Source organism: Lytechinus pictus, chromosome 2, assembly GCF_037042905.1.
Source record: "Lytechinus pictus isolate F3 Inbred chromosome 2, Lp3.0, whole genome shotgun sequence".
Lineage (NCBI taxonomy): Eukaryota > Metazoa > Echinodermata > Echinoidea > Temnopleuroida > Toxopneustidae > Lytechinus > Lytechinus pictus.
The window spans coordinates 52,541,220-52,553,649 of NC_087246.1; the positions used below are offsets into that span (position 1 = coordinate 52,541,220).

At 37.8% G+C, this 12,430-nt stretch overlaps 1 protein-coding gene across 2 annotated transcripts in view; it reads left to right on the forward strand.

Moving 5' to 3' along the window:
- LOC129277808 (ATP-dependent DNA helicase Q4-like) overlaps positions 1–12,430 on the forward strand; it is a 38,630-nt gene that overhangs the window by 11,210 nt on the left and 14,990 nt on the right. For both annotated transcript variants that reach the window (XM_064095132.1, XM_064095133.1), the window contains 9 exons: positions 380–1,643; positions 2,095–2,217; positions 2,885–3,016; positions 4,123–4,215; positions 5,394–5,602; positions 6,572–6,763; positions 7,584–7,766; positions 8,546–8,819; positions 9,413–9,675. In XM_064095132.1, coding sequence (XP_063951202.1) covers positions 380–1,643; positions 2,095–2,217; positions 2,885–3,016; positions 4,123–4,215; positions 5,394–5,602; positions 6,572–6,763; positions 7,584–7,766; positions 8,546–8,819; positions 9,413–9,675 — 2,733 coding nt within the window. The remainder of the gene's footprint in view (positions 1–379; positions 1,644–2,094; positions 2,218–2,884; positions 3,017–4,122; positions 4,216–5,393; positions 5,603–6,571; positions 6,764–7,583; positions 7,767–8,545; positions 8,820–9,412; positions 9,676–12,430) is intronic.

Sequence of the window (12,430 nt, forward strand, 5' to 3'; positions counted from 1 at the left end):
CAAAGGATTTTATTCTCTCCATATAAATTATTATGATACTACAGTTATTTTACTACCAATATGATGAATGCTAGTGCTATATCCCCCCCCCCTCTCTCTCTCTGTCTCACCTGTATATCACCATGCAATTGTCTGTCTAGAAAGAAAGGGTGGAATGAATTTATCTTCCTCATGACACCCGTAATTTACCTTTCTAAGCACTCAAAAGCTCACCAAAAACCTGGCTATAGGGACAGATTTTCAGAAAAACTCTCATCAATTCTCTTCTTAATATATGGCTCTATACTGCACCATGAGCTTATACTTATGATGGATGCGAACACAGCTTAAATGTTTATGTGTTTTTATTATTGCTATTATTCATATTACTACTACACAGATGTCGTGTGGGCCAAGACAAGGGAAGAGCAATGCCAAAAAGCAGAGCTTCTGGTCAAGAGATGAGACATCTGATCCAAAAGAATTTGATTCTGACAAGCAGGCCTCGTCCATTCATAACCAGTCTGGAAACCTTGGAGGACCTGCACCGGTCTTGGATTTCTTTGGAACCAAACTCAGTTCAAAGTCCATCAGGCTTGGATCTTGCATGGCAGGAAGGACTACGGTAGACACAGCTCGGGCGGTTGGACCAAGACTTCCGAAGACCAGGAACCACTCGTTACAGGAAGACTGGCTCAAGAAATGTGAGAAGGAGAATGAGATTGTGCCATTGCAAGATGACATGGATATGAATGAGAAGTCGAAGCTAAATGACAGCATGGAAGTGACGGGGCACCCAGTATCTAATGGTAAAAGAAGTTTAAAGAAGACTAGGAGGACTAGTGTAAGGGAACGTGCTGATGATCTTGAAGCAGATATCATCAGATGTAGTCCAGAGAAGCAGAACCTACCTTCACAAATTATGCATCCAGCATCGGATAGGACTGATGGATTCACATGTATTGTAAAGAAGAAGGATGTTTCCAGCTGTCCATCTCAAGCTGATTACAGCTCATCAAAGGAGGCATCAGAAACAATATCAGAACAATTCATGGAAAGTGTGTCAAGGAAAGAAAGAGCTACAGAGGGGTCTGCAAGTAGAAATGATGCTTCAGACGTGAATGATAGAATCTCCGAAGATGAACCATCCAACCAAGAATCCCATTCCAAATTGCACCAAAAGGAGGATAGCTTAGATGATATCGGCAAGAGCGAAGGACATAAAAAGAGAGTCAACGTTTCTCCATCAGCTCCACCGTCCAAGAGAAGGAAAACTGGTAGGAAGGAGGTGTCGATTGATGATGGAGAAGAGAAAGAAGAACAGAAGATGGATGAGGGTGATGATGGCGAGGAAGATTCCCCGGTGAGTGTAAAGAGAGCGAAAGCATCAGGGGGTGCCGTCTCCTCATCCAAACGTAACCTGAATGAGAACTTTGTGCGCCTGAACATGCTCACCAAGAGCTACCGGAGGAAAGGGAAAGGGATGCGAGGAGAGGCTTACAAGAGAAAGATGTGGAAGCAGAAGACTGGTGCTGGTGGTTCATACAGGGGCGGTGGAGGAGGAGGAAGAGGGAGGAGGGGTTTCCGGCCCAGAGGAATGAGCGAAGGAACGGATAAGTGTTTCAAGTGCGGAGGGACTGGTCACTGGGCAAGTAAATGTACAGGTCTGTTCATTTTCAATCATTTTGTTTTATTTTCAAAGAAAAAAATTGCAATCTAAGTAGAAAGAAAGACCTTATTTAAATGTTTTACAAGGTTACTTTGTTATGTTGAACATTTTGGCCAGTGAAAAATTCAGTAGAACCTAGCATCAGTTAGTCAACTAAACTAGGGCATAAATTAATCCAAGGCCATTGACCTCAGTGTCCCTCTCATTGACCTTAAGTTTTTATTTTTCCTGTTTGTGCTGTAATATGGAAATGTGCCTTAGATCAGAGAAGCCTTGCTCGTAAAACATTGAATTAAGGCCTGGTAAACTCATTTACAACATAGCATGTATTTATATGACCTTCACTTTTGAGGAGTAACATGTATAGTTGACTCTCTTTAATCACTTATCAACAGACCTAATTCCAAAACCATATAATTTTATGCCATTTGGATTCTTGAACATAGGACAAGGCTCTATGAAGAAGAAGCAATGTGAGGATGAACCTGAGGATCCAGAGTCTGTTATGGGTCCTCTACCTACCCTTGAGGAAGCTGCTCTTGCTGCAGTTGGTGCCAAGCCTCAACCAGGTGGGTTACCAAAGGAGATGGTGGCGGTGACGTAGTCTAATCAAGGGTGCTATCCTTTTTAGTGTGTTTGATAAGGTCTTACATATCAGAACATAACTATTTAAAAAAATATTTTCCCAATTTTTACTGTTGTTTGGATTTGTGCATCAAAAGTTTATTACAACTTGTTGCTAGTTTTGTATTGGGATGATCATATGTAGATTGTATTTAATTTATTTATGATTTCCATCAATATGCGTCATTGTAGATCATGATAAAGGGATTTACGATATTGTATTTTGAAATTTATTTGAAGGGACAGTTAACAATTAAGTTACAGAACGGTTGAAGCGTTCAATGAAGCAAGCCTTTTGAAGCAGGAACTGAACTTCATATTTGTAAGCCTTGACACTTATGCACACAAACAGTACAAAGTATTATTTTAATGCAAGTAGACAGATGCATAGTATTTCTGCCTCAACTGCCTTGTAGGCTACTGTAACATTGAACAGAGAAGTGTTCAAGTGATCAGTGATGAAAGTCCAACGTTGGTAAATGTAAATTGCTTCACTTCGTACATTTAAACACTTAGACATAAGAAGAGGAGATAAGTTTGAACCTCTGAGCATCGCCACACCCATCTATGAGAATCCTACTGCTTCATGTTCTATCACTTTTCTTCTTACAGGAAACCTCTCGGATGAAGGTAGAGGAGATACGTTTGAACCTCTGAGCATCGCCACACCTATCTATGAGAATCCTACCGCTTCACGTTCTATTGATCCATTGTTTGAGCCAACAGAAGAAGGCATTCCAGATGGTAAGGAGTAGGAAACACCAGGAAGGGTTTCATGAAACATTGTCGTCATTGATTTTTCACCTACAGTTGAGGCCTCAAGTTCATACACACCCAAGGAATTCAGTGAAATTTGTATGCTTGCCAAACACCGTAAAATTTGCTATATCTTCAGAAATATAAATACTACCATGATGAATTTGGTATCAAATGAAAGAGCATATTATGCACTTTCACATGATTGGAATACCGTTGGGATTAAAGTATATTTTGGGGGGAATTTACTTTGAAGAAAAACTTATATTCGTGTCAAATGTATTCTATTGTTTGTTATTATATTTTCAAACATCGTTTCATAGAAATTTATGTGTGTCAAATCTATGATATATATTAAATTTTCTATCATATGTCACCACTGAACAAAAATGTGTAATCTGAAATGTTTGTGTAGAAAAGTAACTAGCACAAATATGAAATGTTTTTGTCAAGTTTTTATTTTTAATTTGTCTAAAATATGACGATTTTCGGGGGAAAATGACACCTAATTATTTTTCAGCTCCTGATGACATAGCAATGTGATGAAGGGGCATGATATACTCATTTGTTTGATATCAAATTCGTCATGATAGCGCAAATATTGTATAAGATACAGTAAATGTTATGATGTTTTGCAAGTGTAAACTTTTCTTTGAATTTCCTGGGTGTATGTAAACTTCTGGCCTCAACTGTACAACAACTATTTAAACCCTTTCATTCCATTGGCCAAGGGGAAGATTGTCAATGAAATTCACTCAAAATGTGCTTCATAGAAATAGTCTCCTAATTTGAGGGATGGATGTTACCTCATCTTACGACAACATGGACATGTTATCATAAATGTTCAGTTTCACTTCTATCAATTTTTTGCATATTTGTGATTTTATGAACATTTTTATGCTTTGTGAAGGAAAAAAAAATTAAATGCCCATGTTCTTTGTGGTTTTTCTGCCAATTTTTTTAATAAAAAAGTATGTTTTCTCATCATAATTGCTTCCAGTGAAGTATGGTTCAGATACATGTTGAATTTGTTACTTTATTTGTTAACAGTCTTTGTAATGATGATGTATAAATGTTCTCTTTTCAATCTTCAGCAACTCCAAAGGCTGTGTTTACCGCATTGAATAAGATGGGTTATGAGACATTTAGACCTGGTCAGGAAGAAGCTGTCATGAGAATATTATCGGGTAAGATGGCTCGATTTGTTGGTGAGGGCACTTTAAGGCAACAGAGGCAAGTTACAGTACATGTGATTTCAGTCAATACTTGTATTATATTGGATGGCTCAGAATGGAGTAGCAGAAATATTCCAAGAGTTTGGGCAAATATATCCCGGGAATCGCAGATGAGTGGAATATTGGCCCCAACGAGTTGGATTTCGGTCCATTTAGAGATAGGCTCTGGTATCGAACAGGCAATTGATACAGACCAAAATACGTGTTTTTAATGTATCACTAGAACACTCTCTATAGATGATAGTCTTTGATATTCAGCAACAGGAACATGAATTTTACCTTGGTGCCCTAGTCTAATGTCACCCCAAATTAGGTTTTTTTTTCTTCCTTTTTCTATTAAAAAGCCCTTTCAATTCATAAGGCTGCAATCTAATTATTTCCTTCAGCAAGCAATTTATCATTGTGCTATCATTTACCCAGGTGTAAAATACTGTAATTCCCATTATTATGAATAAACTTGAGCAGTTTAGCCCCTGAAATTGGTAAATCGTTTTCCTCAGTACGAGGTGTCAGGGTCTAGTGGCCATGTCTCCTGATTATAGATTACAAGGTTTGGGGTTCGATTAATCCTCTGACTCTTCTGTCCTTTCACAAAACGTTGATTTACATTTTCCATTCTGGACCGATGTGATGTAAATGGGTATCCAGCAGGAACTTATATCTTTGAAATACTCTCGTGGCTTATTGGCAGTTGGGCTAAAAGCTATGGTAATACCAAGAGTTCCATATTTGATATGAGTTCTTTGTAACAACCCAAATGTTATGTTCATGATGTTTATCAAGATATATTTTGCAGCTGCTACATTGCATTGTATCCTAAGACAAAAGGCACCATATAAATCCAAATATTAGTTATCATTATTATATTAGTTGTATTGTTATTATTATTAGTAGTAGTTAGTAGTAGTAGTAGTAGTAATAGTAGTAGAAGAAGTAGTAGTAGTAGTAGTAGTAGTAGTAGTAGTAGAAGTAGTAGTAGTAGTAGTAGTAATAGTAGTAGTAGAAGTAGTAGCAGTAGAAGTAGTATTGATTTTACTATTATTATTAAAAAAATACTCTGGGGTCTCTTTTGAAAGTATGAGGATTAAGATTTTGATTCCCTCATTTCGATATTACAAATCTTTTATTAGGGCTTTCCACACTGGTAGTACTATCAACGGGAGCAGGGAAGTCTTTATGCTACCAGCTACCAGCCTACATGTACAACCAATGCAAACCAGCCATCTGCCTTGTCATCTCTCCTCTTGTTTCACTTATGGAAGATCAAGTACTGGGGCTCCCTCGCTGTCTCAAGGGGGCCAGACTGCATAGTCACATGACCAAACCACAGAGAGAGAAGGTAAATAGTGTTTGGGACTGTAGTTATATCAACAATATGCTGAATAATTTTACATGACATTGATTTTAGTTGTTTACATTGTAATAATCATTTTAAACTTAATGTTAGAGGCAGTTACTTCAGCATACATATTATTACTTCATGGAATGCCTTGCGGGAATCACTTATATTTGCACGTAATCTTGTCGCTTTCAAAACTGGCTTGGATAAACTCTGGCAAAGCAAACAGCTCTATGTACCATGATGCGTCCACGTACACAAGCATCATGTATCAGTTTGCAATTTGTTGACCACTATGACTTCGTCGACGACAGGAGGATCTACAGGATTACCTCACTCCCGTATACCAGATGATGATGATGAATAAACACACTATCGCATGACCTTGGCCAAAAACTTGGAAACCAGTTTTGCAATCACTCTTGGAGTGACTTGATATGGTTTGGTACTACCTATATACAAAACTTAAATATTTCATCAGCACTCTGCATCAATCACTTTGACATAGATCTGGGCCCCGTCTTACAAAGAGTTACGATTGATCCAATCAATCATAACTCTATGGAAATCCATCAGTGTCATAATTTTTTCTACAGGAAATGTGCACAATGTCATTGGTAAACAAATAGAAGGATAGTGAATTTTCAAGAAAACAATGAATGCATGAATATACATCATAGTTAGAAAATATTTTGAACAAACATGCATAATAGATGTTGACATTGCTGGCTGTCCATAGTTGCAATTGATCTGATCAATCGCAAGTCTTTGTAAGACGGTGCCCTGGGGATCCTTTCATCAACATTTGTCATCTGACTGCTTTCCTTGATATCGAATAGCTGAACGATATAGATCCTATCTAACCGTGATAGAACATAATTTGTCGGATAAAACATTCAACAAGTCCTTCCTTGAAACCCTCCCCAGGTAACTTTGATGAAGTAGATAAACCAATCCTTTTTTCCCTAGGTCCATGCTGAGATTGAGGCAGGGAAGGTGCAGATCTTACTGGTATCACCTGAAGCAGTGGTAGGAGGGGGTACAAACTGCCTCCCTCACCCCTCCAAGATGCCACCTGTTGCCTTTGCATGTGTAGATGAAGCCCATTGCATCTCAGAATGGAGTCACAACTTCAGGCCATCTTATCTAATGCTCTGCAAGGTAACAAAAAAAAATTAAAAGATTTAAAAGGGTTTCTGTTTTGCTTGCAAAGATTCTCTCAGAAGGAATCAAACCTCTGTTGTAATTCTTCATGGATGTTTACTACAGTTGTGACACCAGTATAATTTTCATTCCAGTTATGCTCAAAGTGCTTTCTTCTTAAACTATTATACTTATTTTCATTGGAAAACATATTGAAGAGCTATAATTACTTATTAGATAGAGCAGTGGTCCCATAATTTTGACCTACTAATGTTCTTTTGTAAATTACTACTTCTCATTGCCAGGTTACATAGAAAGAACCAGGAGTCTTTATTTCCCTGGTAACTCTCAGGATTCCCCCCCCCCCTTCCATCAAAATGAACCAACTCTTCTAACATTGTTTTTGCAGTCTAACTGGTAAGGACAGACTTGGTGTCCATCGTATCTTTTGATTTGATTTGATTTTATTTTATTTCAGCATTTTTCCAACAGAAATTATTAACAAACATAGTGTACAACATAAAAAAAAATAGTGATACATTTCTTTTTACAAAAATAAATACAAATAGTAATTCATTGGCATAAAATGTATATAGAGTATTAGTTTGCAATATTATAAGTTGTACTTTGTTGAGTAGACAAAAAAAATGCTGAAGACCGCTACCATAAGCAGTGCTTGACTAGGGTCAAACGTAATAGCGAAATAAACAAAAAAAGAAAACGAAGTCAATTTTGACTGACTGCTGCTGCCACTAAGACTACCTCTGACAGTCTGGCCAATCAGCAGTCATTAAAACAACAAACCATTCAACAATATCTGTTTTAATCTAACTGGTAGGTTTTAAAGGACAGACTTGGTGTCCATTGTATCTTGGCACTGACTGCTACTGCCACTAAGACTACCTCAGACAGTGTGGCCCACCACCTTGGCATCGCTGGACAACCCGGAGCAGTCATCAGGGGATGTTCAGTGCCTAACAACCTAAAGCTCTCGGCCTCCAAGGATCTTGACAGAGAAAGGGTAAAACTGTTTGTTAAAGATGGTTCAAATTAGTACTTACTTACTGCCTGATACCGTATGCCTCCTGGCATGTATGGCAGCAACAAAAGCTCTCTGCCACTGTCTGTCTTGGGTTAGTCTCTGACATTGATCCCCAGTTCTGTTGGAGATTCAGTTGAGACAAATACTTTACTTTACTTTATCTGAGTCCTTGTGAAATGATGGCCCAGCACTTCCTATGTAATATTACCTTCCCTAGTTCCTCCACCTCCATTCCCGTGTCCTCCAACAAAACTAATTTTTTGGTCATCCTATGCTTCATGAACTTGTGATTGAGTCCATAGAAAAATTATCATTCCTATATAAACAACTTAAGTCCCTTGCTAAATGATTCTTTTATTCTTGGTATCTACCCGATATGTCATTTATTTTACATACAGATATTGTAGGAATTTAGAAAAAGGATGTGACTTGCGAGGGCTTAATCTTGATGGAGGTACTAGTCTGTTCAGACACTATTTCTCCTCATTTTGTTTGTTACATGTCAAGTTAATTTTGTATTGAAGCCAATAACAGTGTATTGGGGTTCTTTTGCAACTTCGAAGTTTATAAAAATATTTTTAAGGGTAATTGTAAAGGCCCACTTATATATTTCCCCTGGTATACTTTAAATATTTTGTATGATGCTAAATGATTTTTATGTCAATGTTGTGGTTTAACTACAAACAGCCATATTATTGTGAAGAATATTGTCGAGCAAATGAATACAAACTTTTCTACCCATGACTATTAATTCACAGGCTTTGATCGAGTTGTTGAAAGGTGAGAGATTCCGCAAACTGAAGTCTATCATAGTATACTGTATTAGACGAGAAGAGACAGAGAGGATTGCATCTCTCATCAGAACTTGTCTGCAAAGTGAACCCTTCTACTCCGATGATGATGATGATGGTGGTGATGAGGAGAAGATGGAAATTGTAGGGGAAGAAGAGGAGAAGAAAGCCGAAAAGAAGGAATGCAAGAAGAGCAGCTATCAGAAGAAAATCAGAAAGTCAAAGAAGAATAGAAAACCAGGTAAAACTAATGTTCAAATTTTGTCTATTATGCTCAGATATTGCCCAGGGACCACTTTGGACATTTTGGGGGCTAAATCGCCCTTTTACTACTTGAATGCAACACATCCAGTTATTGTATGTGCGGACGTATTACACATCAATTTGAAGAAATTTACCCCAATTTTTTTTTTTACATATTTGCTTTAGACTTTCATTCGTTGATATATTAGGGCTCAAATATTTGTGATGATTTGGTGTTATTTAATGGGAATCTTTTGCTCATTCCAGAAGCAAAGTGTCCAGACATTGACCCTCATTATATGCTGATAACATTTATAACAATATTCATGAATACTGATGATAAACAGGACTTTGTATTAGTTGTTCTCCGTATGGATGAATGACTTTCTGTGCTGATGTTTCTGTTCATGGTTTTGATTTTGACTTTGTATGTAGAGGATTTTTTTGTTGTTATTGTTTTGGGGACTTAAAATTATGTACCAATATTAGTTCATAGAGTAAACAATACGATAAAAATATTTCTAAGTTAAATAAGCTTGAAAAATAAAATTGAATTTAGAAAATAGTTGCAATCTTGATACTTTCTTTCAGCCAAACTTGAAGTGAACAGTTGCGAGGCCTACCATGCTGGAAAATCCCCTGCAGAGCGTAGGAGAGTTCAGAACTGTTTCATGTCCGGCAATCTTCGCATAGTGGTTGCTACAGTAGCGTTCGGTATGGGGCTGGACAAAGCCGATGTGAGAGCCGTGATTCATTTCAATCTACCAAGGACATTCGAGAGCTTTGTTCAGGAGATAGGAAGAGCTGGGAGAGATGGGCTGCCGGCACATTGCCATGTCTTCTTGGATAAGACTGTGAGTGAATGCTATGAATAAGAATTTGTTATTGACAATAATATTGATAATATTCCACACTTGTATTGTAGATAACAAACATTATTATAATATCTGACATGTCTACCTCTTTATGCTTTTAAAGAGAGTATTATTGCTGAATTCAAAACCTTCTTAGGTTGTGACACGGAGGGCATATAGAGCTGTGAGATACAATAAATCATTCTAACAGTTCTGTAAGTGGATCCCTTTTAATCTAGTTGTTGTCCTTGTGTATATTAAACCTACTTTATATTTCTTTCTTTTTTAATGGAGAGTACTTGCTGGTTCAACCAAATCAAAAGAGTTGTTCAAAGAGATAACCCAGATGAGATGAGTACTCATGCTGTATTCATACTTTTTCTTATCTCTCCACTCTGATATTATGTATTCATATACTCTTTTAACCCTAAATCTCCCGGGGTATTTTGATTCTTGTCATTCCCGGAGGGGGGGGGGGGCCATTATGGCCCCCCTTAAGATCTCAGCCGCGGATTGCGCGATCACAACGAAAATTTGCATGATGGTAGAGAATGATGTCATCTACGCATTTGCATTGGTAAATTTCACTGAATTCATATATTTTTTATTTTATATGAATTAATTATGCTAATTTATTCATGAAATCATACTTTTTGCTCTGATGCACTAAATAAAGCTCCTAGAATGCTATTTTTGGTGAAAATATTCTTTATAGCATTCCTAACAATTGTGAATGAAAAAAATTCTGGTACCAAGACCGATTTCTTATGTATTTTATTGTTTTTTTTTATTCTTATGTATTTCTTTGTTTTTTTACTTTTTGTTTTTTAATTTTATTGTTTTTTCAATGGAAATCGTTCCAGACTTAATTCTGATCATAAACAAGGCAAAATTAATTAAGTTTAATCAGTAAAAGTAGAAATAATGATACATTTATGAATTTTGGCTAATACACAATCTGCATTGGATTTGTACATGAAATCACGTTTATGAGCAATTTGGGGTCTGACATGCACTTACATAATGTTGCGTAACCCGGGCGTCACAAATTTGGTCTCAAAATTTGCGCGAGACTTGAAAGTAAAAAGTCAGAGAGCGGCGAGGTCAAAAAATTTTGCGCAGCAGATATATCGTGAAAATTATCAAGGGGGGGCCATTATGCCCCCCCCCCCCCCCCCCCCGGAAGAATTAGGGTTAATTTGCAGAAGTGGAACTTAGAGACACTTCAGTTATCAATCCAATGCAATAGACATTTGATATAGGGCCTTTTCCTTTCGGTTGTAAAGCGCTGCACACACACTACACCATGTTTGGGCCACTAAAACACTAATTCAACACCTCAGAATGATCAGCTTAGTCCATGCAATCCATAGTTCTCTTAGCCAAATAGATGGGATTTAATGGCTATCTTTAACAGGTCAACAGAGGAGGCCGTTTTGACTGCAGCAGGTAGGTGATTCCATACTTTTACAGAAATCACAGTGAAGGACATTTCACCACGATGCTGAATAAGCCAGATTGATGATGATGAACGAGTATTATGGACTTGAGAACGACGAATTAGATTCTTATCAATATAATCCGGACTTTGGTGATTGAGAGACTTGAAGACTAGCAGCAAGATTTTAAAGGCTATCCTCGGTCTCACAGGCAGCCGATAGAATTGCAGTCAGAGAGGTCCTGTGCGAGTCCAAACGGGAGCTGAGAAGACAAGCCTAGTAGCTGAGTTCTTTAGTCTCTGTAGTCAGTCTAAGTCCTTCTGGCCAAGAGCCTTGACAGCAGCTTGGCTTGTTTGCTTATCAATGATACGTCTCACTCTCAGGAGGTTACGAAGGTGATACTTGACATTTCTGCAGACCAGAGTGAGGTAATGGCTGTGGTTTACAGAAGGCTAAAATGTTATTCTGGAATTGCGAATAGACTAACATGGCTGGAAAGATTTCTCATTGATTGTCAATCTAACATCCTTAATGAGATCAGATGATTGATGATGCGGAGAAGCAGAGACAGAAAATTCAGTCTTTGCATCATTGAGTTTGAGCTTGTTTGTCTTCATCCATTCCTGAATTTCATTGATACATCAGCTTGGTTTGTGAACAGCAGTATCAACTGCCACTGGATCAGTTGGAACGAACATGGTGTAGATCTGAATGTCATCTACATACATGTGGAAGGAAACATCATGAGACCGAACGATATTTCTGATAGGACGAACATAGAGTGTAAGCGATGACGGAAACTTGCGGAACACCGTAGTGCAATGTATCTAGTCTTGAAAACTGACCAGACACAAGGATATGGCTACTTTGGTCTTGTAGATAAGATTTAAGAAGTTCTAGGGCAACTCCTCGAACTCCAAAGTTGTCCTGGAGACAATCAGCAAAATTGTGTGGTCAGCTGTGTCAAATGCAGCCGATAGTCAAGCAGGACCATCATTATCATCCCATTCTGGTTGTCAGTAGCCTGGAGAATGTCATTCTAAATCTTGAGTAGTTCTATTTCTGTGCTGTGCTGTTCCTTGTAAGCTGATTGTAGAGGCTCAGCCAGGCCATTGTCCTGAATATGCTCAGTCATATTCAACATTATTTGCTAAATTGGTGCTACAAAGTCAAGTAAATCAACGTCTTTCTTTGTTGGTTTGATTACTGTAGTCTGTCTTATTCTTATTCTTATGTTCTTGATGGGTGTATCACAACGATTTAATTCTGACTAAAAATCAGACTGAAATTCCCAGTAGCTTGTACTAAGTCACACT